The following is an 18623-nucleotide window of genomic DNA, read 5'->3' as shown; positions in this document are numbered from 1 at the left end:
TTTGCTATGAATTTATTTTTTATTCGATAAAAAAATTAAATTTATTCTAAAAACTTAACCTGAAGATAGGCTAATGTAAAATAATACTATTAAATAATTTGATACCAACTATGGACAAAATAAAAGATGACACAACTGCAATGCATTTAAACCACTCATTCAAAACCTCAAGATAAACGTTTAGTCATTATTTCGGGACAATAATTATTAAAATCTTTTTGATAACTAGCCTAAGTTAATACTAGAGTGCAAACTCCCCTAACTTAATGACCTACTTGACCAGATGTCCTGATAAGTCAGGTTTAAGAAGAATTTACCTTGAAGGCTAGTCAATCAACACAATGATTTGGTACACTTAGAAGTATGGTTTTAGTTTCCTTGTAGCTTTAATCACGGTAGGGGCCATCTTTTTAATTTTTATATATATTGTCTTTACATCATCTAGCAACTTATCGGCATAATATATAGGCTTCTAGACTTTTTCTTCATCTTGTACTAGTGCTGCATTGATTGTCAAGTCTGCAACTCTTAAATAAATAAAATGATAATTTCCATCTCTAGGCTAGGAAAGGAGTTTTTGGGGAGGACAGATGGAACTTGAGCTCTTGGATGACTTGCTAACACTCTAGAGTCCATTAAAAAATTGAGATATTCTTTAAAGTTTTGAAGAATGGCAAACAACATCTTTCAAGATAGTAAATGAACATGTTAAGGATTACAATCATTTCTGTTAGCCTTTGGATATCTTTCACAAATTAAGGAGGAGTCATATTCAAGATAACTCATCTTTTTTCAAGATTGGGCTCAATCTTCTTGTTGCTAGCTAACAAACCCAGAAACTTTCCCCTCTTCAAGAAAATGCATATTTGATAGGATTCAACTTTATTTGATATTAGTGTAGAACATAGAAGATCTCTTCCAAGTCTTGGAGATGTTGTTCAAAGGTCATGCTTTTGACCAATATTTCATCAACATAGGCTTTTATATTTTGATCTATTTGATTCTTGAAAACTTTATTCACTATCTATTGTTATATCACTCTTGTATTTTTCAAACCAAAAGGCATGTCTTGATAACAAAATGTTCTTTAATTAGCAATAAAAATGATTTTTTCTTCATCATCAAGGTATATAAGAATCTGATAATATTTTGAATTAGCATTCAAGAAACTCAAATACTCAAAACTAGCTATAAAGTCTACTAATTAGCCTATCTTTGGTAATGGAAAGCTATTTTTAGGACACGTCTTATTGAGATTGATGAATTCAACATATATTTGCCACTTTTTATTTGTCTTTGTGACCATAACCACATTGGTAAGCCATTCTAGGTATATTATTTCATAGATGAACCCAGCCTTTATCAACTTGTTTGTCTCATTTGAGATGGATTTTCATCCTTTTCTTTTAAAGTTTCTTTTTTTTTTTTACCAAACAAGAGTGAAAGAGGGCATAATATTTATCCAATAAAAAACCACCCAATTCTAATGCCAGGCATTTCTAATGGCTTAAAGGCAAAATTTTATTTTTAGATGTTAAGGAGCTCTACCAAAGCTTTCTCTTGCTCAAGATCCAAGGTTGAACCAATCCCAATAAAGGTATTCTCTTTTGAACGGAGGCTAACCTCCTTCAATTCTTCCATAACTTTTGTTCTTATCTTATTATTTTTTTATAAGTACTGAATATATAAAATGTTCTTCCCTTTCAAACATGTTGAAATGCATATTCTAAAGATTATTTGGCTTCCCTTTATGACTCCCTTACCTATAAGGAATTTCATAGTCAAGTACCTATTGTTGATCACTGCATTGATCTCGTAAAGGAGAAGCCTACCAATTATGGCATTATAAAAAAAATAGATTCATCTTAATCACTATGAATGTTTGCTGAAGCATGCAACACCTTGGGTAGGTTTTAATTATCACTAAAAAGTTTAAAACACTATTTCTTGCCACTCATTTCCTTTTAATTATTATAAAAGGGTCCTCATATGAGTTAATTTAGTTGTGTCCACACTCATCTATGTCATTGCATCTTCTAAGAGGATATTCACACTTTCATCATCAACTGGTAACTTATATACATTGTAGTTGGACATAATTATAGAGATCACTAAGTCATCTTTATGAGGAAAAGGCATACCTTTTCCATCCTTGTAAGTGAATACAATTGGTTCACGCTATAGGTTATAGATTTTTGACAATAACAACATATGTTTTCCATAAGCCTTTCTACTTATACTAGAATCTTTACCAGCTGAATTCCCCTATAAAATCATATTGATTTTAGGGAGAATCATATAGGGAGCCTTAGGTTCTCCTCCTTGCTTTTCTGGTTACTTCTTCATGAACTATTGGATATAACCTTTAGCTATTAGTGATGATGGAATAAGTAATACTTTGTCTGGTTTTGTTTTCCCATATCTCTCTTTATTTGTAGTAGATACTAGACATAACATTTTCTCTCTATTATAGGTAGCACTTCGGCTCTAGTAGTATTCAATGTCCATCATCAACTTTGGGTATACCAATCTATTTTATACAAGTACTCTGGGATTACCCTTAAATGCTGGGGTATCTGGATGGAGACGTCTATTGTCATGTTTGAGAGACATTTTCTTTTATATGTGAAAGTGATGATGTTCATATCATGATACACTTGCTTATTCCACACGGATATGATTTTCTATAACATATTTTACATTAAGAAAACTTGTCAGTAAGTGCATAAAGAAATTTTCATAAGGAATAGTTGTGTACGTCACACATCAAAACTTCTATAACAACTAGTTCCAGCAAGATTTCCATATTCAACATCTCTTTATTAAATCTTTTCAAATAGGCTCTTGTGTTTCCCCCTCAAGCTGAGTGATGGAGAAAAATTTGATCAAACTCTTTTTTATAGGAATGCTTATATTGAAACAAGCGATTAGCTTAATGCACAAGTCTAAAAAACTAGATATGGAACAAGGCCTTAAACTATGATAACAAACTCATGTAGATCATTAAAAAATGGTAGGGAGTATTTCATATATGGCATTGGTATATTAGATCATCAATTTTAAGATGCCTCTTACATTTTGAACGTGCTTCTTAGGGTTATATAGGCCATCATAGTGGTTTAAATTCATCTTGGCCACTATGAAGTCTCTAAGAAGATTAGTGTTTAGCACAATATTGCAGAATGGAAAATCTCCTATCTTACTTGAGTCATTTCCCTTTTCTTTGGTATATAGTCTTTTAGGTTATGGAATGCTGAAAAGAGACTTTGTAGGAGAATGAAGTCGATGGTAAAGACTATGATCCTAGGCCTGTTGATTTATGAAGGTCATATCTCATAGATCTTGCATGAGAAGGCTCCTCAAAATAACATGATCTACTCATTGCAGGAGTAACAATATGGTATCCATTATCTTTTACCTAATTTTGGACAGTCTCTTCAAGGAACTAAAGTTGTTGTTATTCAGAAGGTGCGACTGATAGAGTTGGAGGAGATGAAATTGGTAGTACAATGACTTATATACTCTAAGGATAAGCAGAGGGAGCCCTAAGCTATTGTTGTGTAGCTAACACGGTTTTAGTAAGAGTTTTTATCTATCACGCTAGTTGTTGAAGGTCTACAAGAGCTGACAAGGATGTTGGGAGGTCGATAACTCATCCTTTAGGTGTTTTAGTGTTATCTGCCATGAAAGCTTTATGTTGAAGATGAAAAGGAGTAATAAAAAGGAAACAAGCAAGGCTTCTATTCAGTTTTCCATAGACGACGCCATTGATGAAGCTAAAAAAAACTTCATTAAATCTAGACTTTCTTTGCAGATATTAACAAGTTGGTTGGTGGGTGTTACGTGCAAAAGAACCCTCCGATGCTAAAGTCAGTTTAGAGTTTTCCAGGTGGATATTATTTAAGAAAAATGGGAGAGAGAGTTAGATATTTTTTTCTGTCTTAAGATGAAAAAAAAAACCCTTATCTTCTCCCTAAAACAGGGAATATATAGCTTATTTTAGAAAAAAAAAATAATATTCTAAAGATACTTACATGGTAAGGTGAGAGTTCTATTGCATAACTTAGCCTATCAGATGATAACTTGCCCTTGTCATTTATAACATGTGACAATTATAGCTGAAGTGTAAATGAAGTTATAGCATGTATAGCTTGACGTGCCTAAAAAAATAAAGAATGAGTGATAAAACAAAAGGAGAGTGAGAAAAGAAAGAGAAAAGATGACAGGTTAAGCTTAGATCAAACCCTGTGTTTTAATTGGACCTCAGCCTAACTAGGCTTGTGACCCTCGATTGGGCCCGACCCCAACCAAGCTATATATATATATATATATATATATATATATATATATAAAGCCACATTATTTTAGTTCTAAGTTAGAAAAACAATCCAAAAATAGCTTGATTTTAAATATAAAAAAAATACATACCATTCCAAAAGATAAACACTTAGCAACATAATACACATGACTTCTTATAATTAATTCAAAAAATTATAATTATAATAACTTTAATTTTATAAATCAAACGGTGTTCATGATATGATATAATAAGTATAAATACTTATTAGTTGTTAATCATTTATAATTTTCTTACAACTTAAATAATATTTTTCTTTTTTTCTAAGGTAATAATAAGATTTTTTTTATTAAAATTGTACTTGATTGTACATAACTATTATAATTACAAAACAATTAACTAAGTTAAAAAGAGATAGGATAATTTTTACTATTTATTTAATAAATCTCACTTATTTCTTATAAAGTGAAGAATATTTATTATTTTTAAATAATAATATAATTTTTTTAAATTATACTTGTATAATATTAATAACTGGTATAATTAATTATGAGATAACTAATTAAATGACTAATTAATAAGACAAGTCACTATAATACAATAAATAAGATATTTAATAGTTTATAATTACAAAGAAAAAAAACTATCTTGACGTAACAATAAAAAGGCACAAGCACACGCACATAGAAACATAGAAAGAGGTGCATAGAAAAGTCAGGCGACGGCTTCAAGTCTACGGCTTCAAGTCTACAAGAACACAATTTTGTCACCAACTGCAAACACCCTATAAAACCTCCCCTAAAACTCTCCCCTTTTTTCCACCGCCACCGCCACCACCACCACCACCACCACCACCAGCACGACTCTTTCTCTCTGCTTAAGCATCAAAACATGCACACAAACTTCTTTACATTCGCATAACTGACAAGTTTCTTTCTTTCCCTTAACTACATGAACGTGTAATGGGCAACCTATGCACTTGTTTCTCACCCAAAACTCCTGTAAAAACCAAGAAACCCACCAAACGTTTACAGGGTAACTCGCAAACAGCACCCAATTCAAGCAACAGGTGGACCCGGGTCCGATCAACTCGAAAAGACACCCATGATGCATTGATTCACGAACAGGCTTTAGCTGCAGCAATTCTGTTTCGGCAGCACCAGCAACAAAACGGTTCCGATTCCGGGTCATTTCCCTTTGATCGCTCCATTTCGTTAAGATACCCAAATGGTTCGGGGTCAAAAAAGACCCAGTTGCCTCGGAGCTCTAGTTCTAGAGCCCGGTCACTTACTGACCCGTTATTGCAGCCTCATCAGCTTGTTAACCGGGTTTGTTTTATTGTCCTTTAATCGGTTTTCGTGAATTGTGTGGTTTTGTTGGACTACATTGTCAGTTATGGGAACTGAGAATCTCGTGTGTGTGGGAGTTTTCTGGATTCTGGGAGCTATGGTTTTTTTTATGATATATACGAGGTTGTCTGGTGCTTAATGATTTTTTTCATGTGTGGTTTGTTAAGTGGGAAGTTGCTAATCATGTTTTAATTTTAATGTTGTAATGTCTAGCTACATGTTTGTGTAATTTTTTTAGGTTAATTTGGCTAATGAGTTGATCAATTGTGTGGTTTGTTGTGTTATAATTATTTGACTTTTGTGTTGGGAATGATTGGAGATGGTAAATTTACTAATTTTAGATGCCAAAGCTTAAGCTGTTGCTGTCCTGTCGTTTGATTTTACTCTTAAATGCCATGAAATCTTTAAACTTTCATCATGGAAGCGAGATTTAGTAAAGAGTATATTTCTATGTTCATTTTCATTTATCGCTGGCCATTTCACACTGTTAACGAATTAATGTCAAAGGGTGGTAGTTGGATGAGACATTCACTTATTGCAAGCTACCCTTTCCTTTACTGTTATTACCGACGATGGACTCTGAAGTTGTTATCTCATATTCCATTTGGACCCCTTTAATTGATGGATTTTAAGCCTGTCCAGATTGATATGAATTGATTGATCTTGGGTTATCTCCGTTAACAGTACTTTGCATATAATTTTTTTTTTTGCTATAATTAACGCAATTTATCAGTAAGATGCATATCTGGTCTGTTCTGTAGGAACAGCTAGTATTATTCTTATATTCACTGAAGTATGGTGAATGAGGATGCGTACCAATTGGTAAAACAATGAGGAAGATTCAGAATGACTTAACTTATTATGTTCCCTTTAAACTACAACAATAGAATCTGATCTAGTAAATGTTGACGAGAGTATGTATTGGAACAGAATATGAACTGTTTTCTCCATCCCCTTTAAATCGCTTTAATCATTTATTTTCTTTTCCTAACTATTTCTCTTTTGAACAGGATATTAAGCTTGATGATCTTGATACCAACCACTTTGTTCTTGTCCATGGAGGCGGCTTTGGTGCCTGGTGCTGGTACAAAACTATAGCACTTCTGGAAGAGGGTGGTTTCAAAGTTACTGCCATAGACTTAGCTGGCTCTGGGATTCATTCTTTCGATACAAATGGCGTCACCAGCCTTTCTCAATATGTGAAGCCACTTACTGATTTTCTTGACAAACTTGCTGATGGGGAGAAGGTTCTTTCCTGGTTCTTTATCACTTATCTGTTTTGTTTATTATGTGCAACTCTTTATGTTATGGCTGAGCTTGAGAAATTTACAGTTAAAATTACTGGAAGAATATAAATCCAACCAGCAATACCATGTGCTGTACCTTTTTTTTTTTTTTTTCTGAGACTGGTCAATTAGGTTTTATAAGCTGGGGGCATTCTTCACTTGCCTGTGAAATTTGACCTTTTGTTGCTGAACGACTAGTTATGTATCCACCACTTACATCAGTATAGAATTTTGCTTTCCTCCGGAACCTCAGGTGCCACATGTCTTAGTTTTAAGGGAGCAGAATAATCCAGTTTCATTCATCTTCAAGCAGCTTTTACTTGCTATTGAATTAGCATTAAAGAAAACATAGCATTATTGGTATTAGTGGTTTCTTTTGGAATACACATGGATCTGGCATTTATTGTTTACAAAAATGGAATGGGTATGATCAACTCAGGAAACACTTTCATTCTTTAAATAAAAAAGAAGGCAAAGATTGCTTTGGACTCATTGTTGCTTTTAGCGTGGATAATTAAATGCCCCTTTCCTTCTCAAGACTCCAGGGTTAAGCTATTTCTTGTTTGTGTATGAAATACGTTTAAGCAAGCAGAATTTTTCTTGAGATTTAAAACTATTAAATTGAATTTTGCAGACAATATTGGTGGGGCATGACTTTGGGGGTGCTTGTATATCATATGCAATGGAGTTGTTTCCTCATAAAGTTTCAAAGGCCATTTATGTTGCTGCAGCAATGTTGACTAATGGACAAAGTACTCTTGATATGTTCTCCCAGAAGGTTTGTCCGTTAAAAGTGCATTACACAATAAAAAAGTTTAGGAATCCTTCTACATGTGATATGTTCAAGTACTTGTGCTTCTCACATCGTCTGTTCCGAACTTTGTTTTTTATTTCTTCACTTGGGCACCCAGCTCATTCAAAGAAGTGCTTCAAGCTGCATTCAATACCAATTTTCTTTTTTCTTTTTTCCTCCCTGTTTTGGTGTCACAATAAGATCCATTTGCATTATGAACCTTTTTGTCAATCAATCTTTGGACAGAGTGTTAGTGACATTGCTTGGTTTGTAAGTCCATTACTGAAGGCAATTTTTTCTTTTTGATAAATATTAAAGGCATTTTACTAGGTGTAACTGACAATCTCAGTTTTCCAGAAATTATTTCATTCATGTTATAACTAGAGTTTGGTTCATATTTCTTACTAAATTAGAAAATTTATTGCAGGCTGGTTCAAGTGATTTAATGCAACAGGCACAAATATTTGTGTATGCAAATGGGAATAATCATCCTCCAACTGCTATTAATCTGGACAAGTCACTATTGAGAGATTTGTTGTTCAATCAAAGTCCTGGCAAGGTATGCTTGCGCTTGTAACATATTAAATTGCTGACTAAACCCCATTCTATGTTGTCATGCTTGTTCAATAAGAATCACATAGTTTCTTCTTATGATGGACTTCATCTTGGTTTGGTTTATTTGAATTGCTACACACATTGTCATCTAGGAATACAATGGTTGCTCATCAAAGCGAAAGGAATTGGCTAGAAGTTTCTACTATCAAATACTATCATCTTTGGATGCTCTCCTTTACCATCTTGTTTAGTCTTAACTTGGCACTTCATGAGTTTGTATCTGTATCTGGAACTTGGATATAGGATCAAATGCAAGCTTAAACTTCATGTTTGCTTGGGTTACTTGGGTACTAAAAATGATGAAACTAATAAAGGTGGATTTCAAGCACTTGCACAGTTGCACTAGATTCTACTGTAATTGCTTCATGCCCACTTTGGTAATTTTGGTTTGGCAATCAGTGTTGTGGGACCCCATTGATGAGAAATGTTTACTGTGCTTTTGGCTGGGCCATGGCTAGCAATTTTGTGGCAAGCACACTGCTTTTCAGAAATCCTAAAAAGTCTCATTGGAGTGATTGTTTTGGTATAAAATTTAAATTTGGAGAAACTCTTTTCTTCAAACCTTTACACAGCATCTGCATGTGCATGTGTGGAATCACTTTCTGCTCACTGCTGCTATTTGTTTTTTGTATCTCCTGGTTCAGGATGTTGCGTTGGCATCTGTTTCAATGAGGCCAATTCCCTTTGCGCCGGTTTTGGAGAAGCTTAATCTTTCTGACTTCAAGTATGGAACTGTGAGGAGGTTTTATATAGAAACTTCCGAAGATAATGCCATACCTATTACATTACAAGAAGGCATGATAAACTCTAGCCCCCCAGAAAAAGTATTTCGTTTAAAAGGTGCTGATCACTCACCCTTTTTCTCAAAGCCTCAAGCCCTACACAAGTTATTGGTAGAGATATTGAAGATCCCTTCAACTTGAAACTTCAAAGTTTTTGGGTATTATATAACACTCTCAAAGTTCTCTTCCATAGAGCTTCATTCAGATGGTACGGGATTGCTATTCTCGTCGATCTTCTCTGCCACTCATTAAAGAAAGGATTCTGGGTAGCTATGTACATGCACATAGCATTAGATATTGTCATCAATGCGTAATTCCCACAAATTTTTTCTAGAATCTAGTGTCAGAGCAGCATAATGCATATGTTCATATCCTCAGTCTCTCTCACTCGTGCAGCATGCGCGCGCACATTTCCTCGTGTTCTTTATGTTTTTCTTATCCGATTTTATATTTCCCCCCCTCCCAATAAAAGAATGTTGATATTTATGTTAGTGAAATTTTGAAGTTACAGAATTGGAAAAGAAAACAAAAGCTGTAACTGAGATTGTTTTCCTTTTAACGTTAGTTTTTGCTATTCTTAACTGAATACGATGAATTGAAGTCCGGTCCTTCTTTGGGCTTATTGTGCTATGTATGCCATCATGCTTTTATCATGTCTTCGAGTGAATCTTATGGTTTAAAGACTCGTTACACTTAACGTTTGTGTCAGTCTTTTGTTGGTGGATGCTAGTGTAATGGTTCACCTTTTCTTTTTGGAACAGAAAATGTATTGTGCTCTCTTCTGTCATTAGACTTGCTAAAATGCTCCTGTAACCCGTTGAAAGCCCGAGATAAGAAGCATATTATTAATTTTTGTTCATGAACTCACTAGATGGCTAGTTAGCTAGTTAAAGTAGCTTGTTTATTTGCTTTCTTGGAATCAAAAGAGATGGAGATAGCTGAAATAGAAGGGAAGAGGGAGATATAAAGTTGTGTTTGGTAGTAGTGTTGAGATATGGTGAAAGCATTTTTATTATGTTTGGTTGATGAGAGTTAAGATAAAATAAATCATGGAAAATTCTATTGTATTCTTGATATGTATTATTATTAAGCTTGCAATGTTTAGAACAATAAATAGAGGTCCCTAGCTAAATGGTCTGCATAAAAAATCTTTTTAATGTAAAAAAAAATATGTACAATCATTGACAACATGTTTTTTTAGCAACAAGGAAGAAAATCTGATATGTTCGTAAATGTTAAAAAGAATAGTTAAGGCTAATTGAAGGCTATGTCAGGAAATTGAAAAAAATGTATAGATGTAGATTAAAATATTTATATTATGTCATGAGAAATTATTTAAATTTTTTTTATTATATGGAAATTATTATAATTATTTTGTAAGAGTACTAATCTAAAAACCATAAAATCCCATTGAAGCCAATGTCACTTTAACCCTTTCTTTTTATATACTAAGACGGTGATGTTTTGGATCAACTTGAGTTAACTTGGGTTAATACATTAAATTTATAATTTTAGTATAGATCCGGTTGAATTTAATAAAAAAAATTGAAATCTTTTTAATTACTTTGGTAATAACTTTGAGGAGGTCTTGAATAAAATGGATAAATAAGAGACTTCAATTACTAATTTACATGATGTTCCTAATTATAGAGATAAAAGAGATGTTAAATTGCAAAAGAGATGAATCCAAAGAGTTCTTGATGCTGGGAGGAAAGAAAAATTAAAATTTCAAGCTTCAAAGGTTAAAGATAAAGAAAAGTTATTTTCAAGGTGTATAATATGATTGTGCTAACATCGCTAGTATTATACTTGTTAAGAAATTGAATTTGAACATTGTTAAACATGATAGACCTTATAAGTTTTTATGGTTAAATGAATATGGTAAAGTTATTTTGACTAAACAGGTTTTGATTTCTTTTTCAATTGAAAAGTATAAGGATAAGGTTTTGTGTAATGTTATTCTTATACATGCTAGTCATTTATTGCTAGGGAGACCTTGATAATTTAATAAGAAGGACAAGCATTACGAATTTAAAAATAGATATTCTCTTGAGAATGATAAAAGGACATACACATTTGCATCATTCTCACATGGATAGGTTTATAAAGGCTGAAATTGAAAAAGAAAAATGAAGCTGAAATGGTAATACAACAATATGAGGTCGTGGTTATCATGCAAAAATATATACAAAAGTGGTTAGTAAGGCATGCTTATCTAAAATCATTATCGGCTACTATGTTTATTCAATGTTATTAGAGGAAAAGGTTGGCAAAAATAGAGTTTCAAAGGCTTAAACAATACCAATTGAAGCTGAAAAAAAAAGAGCAAAGTTCAGAGAAAAAAATAAACTACATGGGGTCGTGAGTTTAAAGAGTGAAAATAAAGTGAGCCTTAAAAAAATATGAGAAGAGAGAAAAGAATCGGATTTGGTCAAGGGAGAAAAACAACTCAATTGAAGTTGAGAGTAGAGAGAAGAAAATAAGGATGAAAAAAGAAGAGTGTAGAAAATATAGGTAAATAATTGAATTTCTATACAAAAGAGAGTGAGATCAAAAGTGCTTATTTTCTAACACGTCTATTATTTAACTTGTGTATATGGAGGCATATTTTAACACTAATAATCTTGATTTTTTTTTATTCCTAGTGTTATTATATCTTTATTACAGTATTTTGAGGATGATATAGGACAATTAAATTCAGATTTGAGTGTAATTTGTGTTATTGCCTAGGTTTACACCAACAAGCATAATTTTTTATCCGCTTATTAGAGCAAGCTGAAATATTGCAAAAAGATTTCAAAGATCTTTCTTTACGCCAACAAGCCTAGAAGATTGCCAAAGTTGATGGTGAAAAATCAAAATAACAAGTGAAAACATTGGAAGGCTAACATGTATAAGATTGACAAAATTTGCAACCCAATTTTGATTGACAAAAGGCCTGTTTGGTGAAAATATTTTTATTTGAGGTAAAGAAATATAAATTTGGATAGGTAAGGACTCAGTGAGAATTTTGAAAGACTTAATTATTTTTATTGACTTAATTGCAAGAAAAAATGATATTTGAAGTCAATTTAGACTTTAATTGAAAGAAATTAAAGTTTGGATATCGATTTGCAATTTTAAAGAGTTAATTTGGTCAAATCAGGGGCTTAATAGTAAATATTAAAGTTTAATGGGTAATTAGATTGAAGAAATCCAAAACCGAGAACCAAACCAAACTTGATTGAAGATATCTCGTAGTTAACCATCAGTGTATTAAGTAAAGACATAAATGCAAATCAAAGAACTCAATAATTAGTTTATAGATGAAATCCTTGTTGTTTTAAGTCTAAATAATCATATATCATATATCTATATAAGAAGGGATTTAACATACTATACTTAGATGTTTGGATGAAACTAAATTATAGAAGAACTATTAGAGGGTAATCCTAGGTAAAGACTCGATATAGATTTCATTAGCAGATATCAAAGACAAAAGTAATGCAAATCAGGATAGAAAAGCATATGGAGTTCAGACTAGATTACTTACTCAAAAGCTAAACTCAAGCAAATAAGTGAGCCTAATATAATAAGAATCTGATTAATAAATTTAGGCAAGATTATAAAGGTGATGTGGGAAATTAAGTTCACCCATCTTGATGGACCTATTTTTTAATTCTCATGTTGAGGTTGAGGTTGTTCATCTAACAATTTTGATCCATTTATAAATTTCATACAGAGTTTGGTCATCTAATAATTTTGACTCATTTTTAATTTTTTATTTTAAGGTTTGTCACCTAGAAATTGGCCTCATTTTAAAATTTTACATTAAGGTTGGTCAATTAACAATTTCAATCCATTTTTAAATTTTCAATTGAGGTTGGTTACCTCTTGATTTGATCTATTTTTATTTTCATGTATTGGTTACCTTTTAGTCAAACCACTTTGATTTGATCTTTACAAACTTACTATACAAAGTTAAAGGAAAATGATTTTTCTAATGACTTGATATTATAATTATTGTATAGATAGCTCAAATTATCATAACTCATTTTTTACCTCTAAAGTTTCCTAAAAAATAAAATAATCTAAAACTTTTCAGAAAAAAATATTTTTTCAATGAGATCTCATCAATTTTCATCATTTGATAATTTTTAGCACTTTTGTTTATTTTATTTTGTGTGAAAAAATAGATAACTAAAGATTATAAAAGGATAAATAAAAATTTAGAAAGTGAAGTGAGAGAAAAGAAAGAAGAATGGGACCAAGTGATCGAGGACTAAAAATATAATAAAAGATCATGTGAAAAAGAAAAGAAAAATAAATAGGAGAATCAAGCAAAAATTAAAAAATTGAAAAGAAATCCTTGTTGAATAAGGAAATAATATAAAGATATAAGAGTATTCTGGTTTAGGTTGTTTTCAATTTGAAAAGGAGACTAAGTAATATAAATAAACACATATATAGAGATAATGATAAAAAAAATTCCTTATAAATAAAAAACTTGTTGACTAAAATACTAAAATTGCAATTGCCCCCTTCATCTTATTCTCACTGTGACAATCATCGATACTAGCACACCTTAGCACCGACCAAGCCAACAAACCCACCATCTTCCCTTTTCTCTCCGCCACAACATCAATATCGACATCAACCTCCTCTCATCCTTAGTCACAATCATCATTGATGTTTCTTTCTCCTAATCAAAACTTGATTGTCACGCCAACCACAATCCCAAATCAAGTGGCATAAAAGAAAAAGGTTGTCTCCTTATATCTAAAACTACCTAACATAACCCATTGATACTAAGAAAAAAAAATAGTTGAAAGTTGTGCCCTCACCATTAAAAAAAAACAAAACTTTCCAACCACCAATTTCCTATCTTGAATGATGTTGAGCTACACCACCTATGTAAAAAGGAGGAAGAAAAAGACAAATAGTCAATCTTGAAAGACTCTATTGAGACAAGACATAAAGGAGTTAGGATGGGTAGTTGGCCAAATCTGGTATGGAATGTATGTGGACAATAATTGAAGTCAGCGAATCTCCTGGATTTATGTATTTGATATTAGATAGTGTAACTGTTCCATCAATGTATTGTTAATAACATATAAGAGATTGAATTAAGTTTTGATGTGATTTGTTCTTTGCTAATTAATTCTATTAATTTCTTCCAAAAATATGTCAAAACAAAGTTTCAATAATCCTAATATATCATTTTAACTAGGTTTATCGCGTGTGTTAAATGAAAGAAAATCATATATATTTTGACACTAAATCATACATTATACCTTATTTTGAAGCCTTTTTAGAAGGAATTTACAAACCTGTGAGAATCAAGTGTAAATCATACAAAATATATTATTTGTCATTGAAAAGATGAAGAGGTGATATTTTCTCATGTTAATTATGTTTAGGACAAAATGATAAAATTAAAAGGTTTAAGACTAAATTAATAAGAAAATTACATATTTTTGGACTAAATTGAGGTTTTCCCTGGTGGATACAAATGGTTATTTTATAAAGTGAACCAAAATTTGGTTGGCATTCATAACCAAGAATAGACTCGTGTTACCTTGTCAAGCATTATCAAACTTCTTTTTATAACTTTGGCTTAAGACAAACCTAGTACAAGAACACCAACTAATATCATCATTCCAACTCTGCACCGAGGGTCTTGGCCTGGCGGTAGGAGGGGCTTGTCTCCTCCTGCTGCTCCTGGGTTCGAGTCCTCACGTGCACGTCTGTCACCCCCGCGGTGCCTTACATGTCCACTGGGTTTGCAGGGTGTTCAGTGGGCCGTGGGATTAGTCGTGGTGCGCGCAAGCTGGCCCGGACACCCACGTAAATCAAAAAAAAAAAATATCATCATTCCAACTCTTTTGTTTCAAGGCAAGTTTGTTTTTATTGTTGGAATTGTGTTTATTATTATTATTATTTAAAATTAAGTTTTTTTAAATTTTTTTTATTATTTTAATATATTAATATTAAAAATAATTTTTGTAAAAAAATATTTCTATATATTTTGAAACAAAAAAAAACCTTTTAACAAAAACAACTATATCCTAAACACTACCTTAATGTCTTGAACTAAACTAAAACCAACAGAACATAATCAATGCATTTCTTCTCTCACATACATAATAGCGCATGCACTTATTTTATTATTGTTAAGTTATCTTAATTCAGAATCCAACAAAATTTCCACCTTTATCATCCACCTCGCTCCCTCTCCTTGTATATAACCACCTTAGCTTTCGTTAGTTTCTCAACCTTTTTATTTTCTCTTGCTTTGCTTCAAGTTTTATCCTTGAAAGGGAAAAAGTATGCAATTCCATGAGAGCGATGTACATTGACTTCACATACAGATCCAATTCTTGCATACAACACGTTGTGAATCTTTGGTGTGTTAGGCGTTTTCTTTCTCTATATAACTGGTTTCTCCCTACTTTTTTGTCATATATTTTACTCTTTTTAGCTTTCTTTTTTCATTTTTTTTATATAATCTGTTTTTTGTATGTTCTGAACATGTAACATTTTGGATCTAGTTGTGGTTTTCTCGTAGGCTATAAAATTGTAGGAGTTGAGAAGAGAGATGTAAGTTTTAAAGAAAGAAAGGAGTATAACAGAGGTACAAGTTTATGGATATGCAACAAGAAAAAAGATAGAAGAGTAGGTAAGAGAATGCAAACAGGGAATTCTATTTTATTATGCAACAAGCTTACATTATATAGAAACTGAAAGATAACTTAGAGACCGAGAATTAAGCCATGAACAACAACATGTTTCAACAAACTAACCACTTTCTAAAGACTAGGACAAACTAAAAACAGAATGGAAGCATAAAATAATTTTTGATACTTTCTGATACTTAGACACATTGCAGTCCTAAAAATAATCAACTGACACTTCTCCATGTTTTAGGAGTTGCAAACTCCGAGTCTTTCCTTGCTACAGTAAATCACAAAACAACTTCCTCGGCCACAATACTTGATTCACTGCTACTGTAGCAACAATAAATTTAGCCTCTGCAATAGATTGTGCTACAGTTTCTTACTTCTTGGAACTCCATGAGAAAACTCCTGATCCTAGGCTAAAACAGTACCTAGATGTACTATTCATGTCATCTATGAATCCACCCAATCATTGTTATAAAATCCCAGCAACTTGAAGTTTTGACACTTGTTGAATTTTACACCAAAGTTGATGTATCTAATGACTCTTTTTGCAGCTTTAAGATGCATTGCACTAGTACAATACATGTAACGTGAGAGAATTCTTACAGCAAAAAGAATATCTGGCCTGGTTGTAGTTAAGTACATTAGGCAACCAATCATGCTTCTGAAATAGCGTTCTTCAACTTTGTTTGTGTCGTCCTCCTCACTTAAGCTCTCATTTGGATTCATTGGGGTAGCCATTGCCTTACAGTCCTCCATATGAAACTTCTTGAGAATTTTCTTGGCATATTTCTTTTGATAGATGAAAACTTCATTTTCTAACTGTTTAATCTTCATTCCCAAAAAGTATGCCATGAGTCCAAGGTCTTTCATTTCAAAAAATTTCATCATTTTCCTTTTGAACTCTTTAACAAGCTTGGCATTGCCACCTGTGATTAAGAGATCATCAGCGTAAAGAGAGACTATAAACAGATCGTCTCCTTTACATTTCACATAAAGAGTAGCCTCTAACATGTTTTTCTGAAATCCTAAGCTTGACAGATGCTCATCTATCTTGCTATACCATGCTCTAGGTGCTTGTTTCAAGCTATATAGAGCCTTTTTGAGCAAGTAGACCTTCTCCTCTTCACCTTGTTCCATGAATCCCTCAGGCTATTCAACATAGATTTCCTCCTGTAAAGTACCGTTAAAAAAATAGATTTTACATCTAGTTGAAACACCTTCCACCCATTTTGAGCTGTTATAGTTAGCACAAGCCAAATAGTATCCAATCTAGCAACAAGGGCAAATGTATTCAAGTAATCAACTCCAAAGACTTGAGTATATCCCTTGATAACAAGCTTGGCTTTGTGTTTGTTGATGGATCCATCTGCATTGAGCTTGGTTCTAAACACCCATTTTACTCCAATAATTTTTCTATCCTTTGGCATGTTAACTAGCTCCCAAGTCTTGTTTTTTTTTATCATTGTTCTTTTTTATCATTGACAGTTCCTCCTCCATTACCTTCTGCCATTTTTGGTATTTAATAGCTTCTTCATAACCAGCAGGTTCACAAATGGCCACATTGTATCTTTGATAAATATCATGGAGTTGTCTTGTTCCACGAGTTGGTAGATCATCCTCTAATTCTTCTTGCCACTATTCTGATGCTTGTTCTTCTCTTGTTTGGGAGGAAAGACTTGATTTTTACATGCTCGTGGATGTCTTTTTTGTTTGTTCCCAATTCCATCTCTCTTTTTCATTGAAGGACACATCTCTACTGATAATTATCTTCCCTGTTTGAGGTTGATAAACCTTATATGCCTTGGAGGAAGAGCTGTATCCAACAAAAATGCCTGGTTCTGACTTTTTGTTAAGTTTATCTTGTTTGGCCTATGGAATGTGAGAGAAACATAAGCAACCAAATAATAAGAAAATTGAGTGAATGTTTATAGTCATACCATGCCTCAAATAGAGTTTTATCCTTCAATGCCTTGGTGGGTTATCTATTCTGCAAGAAAACAGCAGTACTGGTCGTTTCAGCCCAAAAAAATTTAGGCAACTCCTTGTCATGTAGCATGCATCTAGACATCTCTATTATATATTTGTTTCTCCTTTCACTTACTCCATTTTATTGAGGAGTGTAAGGAGCAGTAAGTTGGTGTTCAATGCCAGCTTCTTCACAAAACATATTAAATTCTACTGAAGTGTACTCCTTTCCATTATCTGACCTTACAACTTGAATTTTGCAGCCACTTTGATTTTTTACCATTTTTTTTGAACTTCAAGAAAACTTCGGCTATTTCTGACTTGAATTTCAAGAAAAAAATCCACCATATTCTTGAAAAATCATCAATAAAAGCAATGCAATATCGACTACCTGTTAATGATTCAGTTCTTTGAGGACCCGATACATCTGTGTGGATTAGCTGCAACTTGTAAGTGGCTCTCCAGGATGCCTTTAGGAATGGTCTCCTATTTTGTTTACTATATTGACAAGCATGATAATTTGGTAAGTGATCTTCAAAGATTGGTAAGCCAACTGTGAGTTCCCTTTCTTGTATAAGTTGCATCCTTTGTAAGTGACAATGATCGAGTCGCTTGTGCCATATCTCAGTGTTACAAGCTTTCATAGAGAATGCAACAAGTTTTTCTTTGATAGGATAAAAAAAAAACTTTTTCCTTTCATTCTCACTTTGAGAATTTCCTCACTGTTGACATCCAGTATATGACAAAAACTATCTTCAACGATCACTTTAAAGCCTTTTTCAATAAATTGGCCTACACAACAAATTTTGATTAATTTCTGGTATGGAGAGAACATCAGAAATTATTTTTGTGCCTACAGTGCTGGTTATGGTAA

The 18623-nt window shown here is 32.7% G+C and overlaps 1 protein-coding gene across 1 annotated transcript; it reads left to right on the top strand.

Annotated features, from left to right (window-relative positions):
- Positions 1-4980: 4980 nt before the first annotated feature.
- On the top strand, positions 4981-9775 carry LOC133699816 (putative methylesterase 11, chloroplastic). The gene is made up of 5 exons (XM_062123289.1): positions 4981-5625; positions 6657-6893; positions 7567-7710; positions 8153-8284; positions 8985-9775. Exons 1-5 carry the CDS (start codon positions 5260-5262, stop codon positions 9261-9263), a joined length of 1158 nt encoding a protein of 385 aa, XP_061979273.1. The 5' UTR covers positions 4981-5259; the 3' UTR covers positions 9264-9775.
- The last annotated feature ends 8848 nt before the right edge of the window (positions 9776-18623 follow it).

Source organism: Populus nigra, chromosome 7 (genome assembly GCF_951802175.1).
Source record: "Populus nigra chromosome 7, ddPopNigr1.1, whole genome shotgun sequence".
Taxonomy (NCBI): domain Eukaryota; kingdom Viridiplantae; phylum Streptophyta; class Magnoliopsida; order Malpighiales; family Salicaceae; genus Populus; species Populus nigra.
The sequence above is the reverse complement of the archived record's forward strand: the minus strand, read 5'-3'. Positions and strand labels throughout refer to the sequence as shown.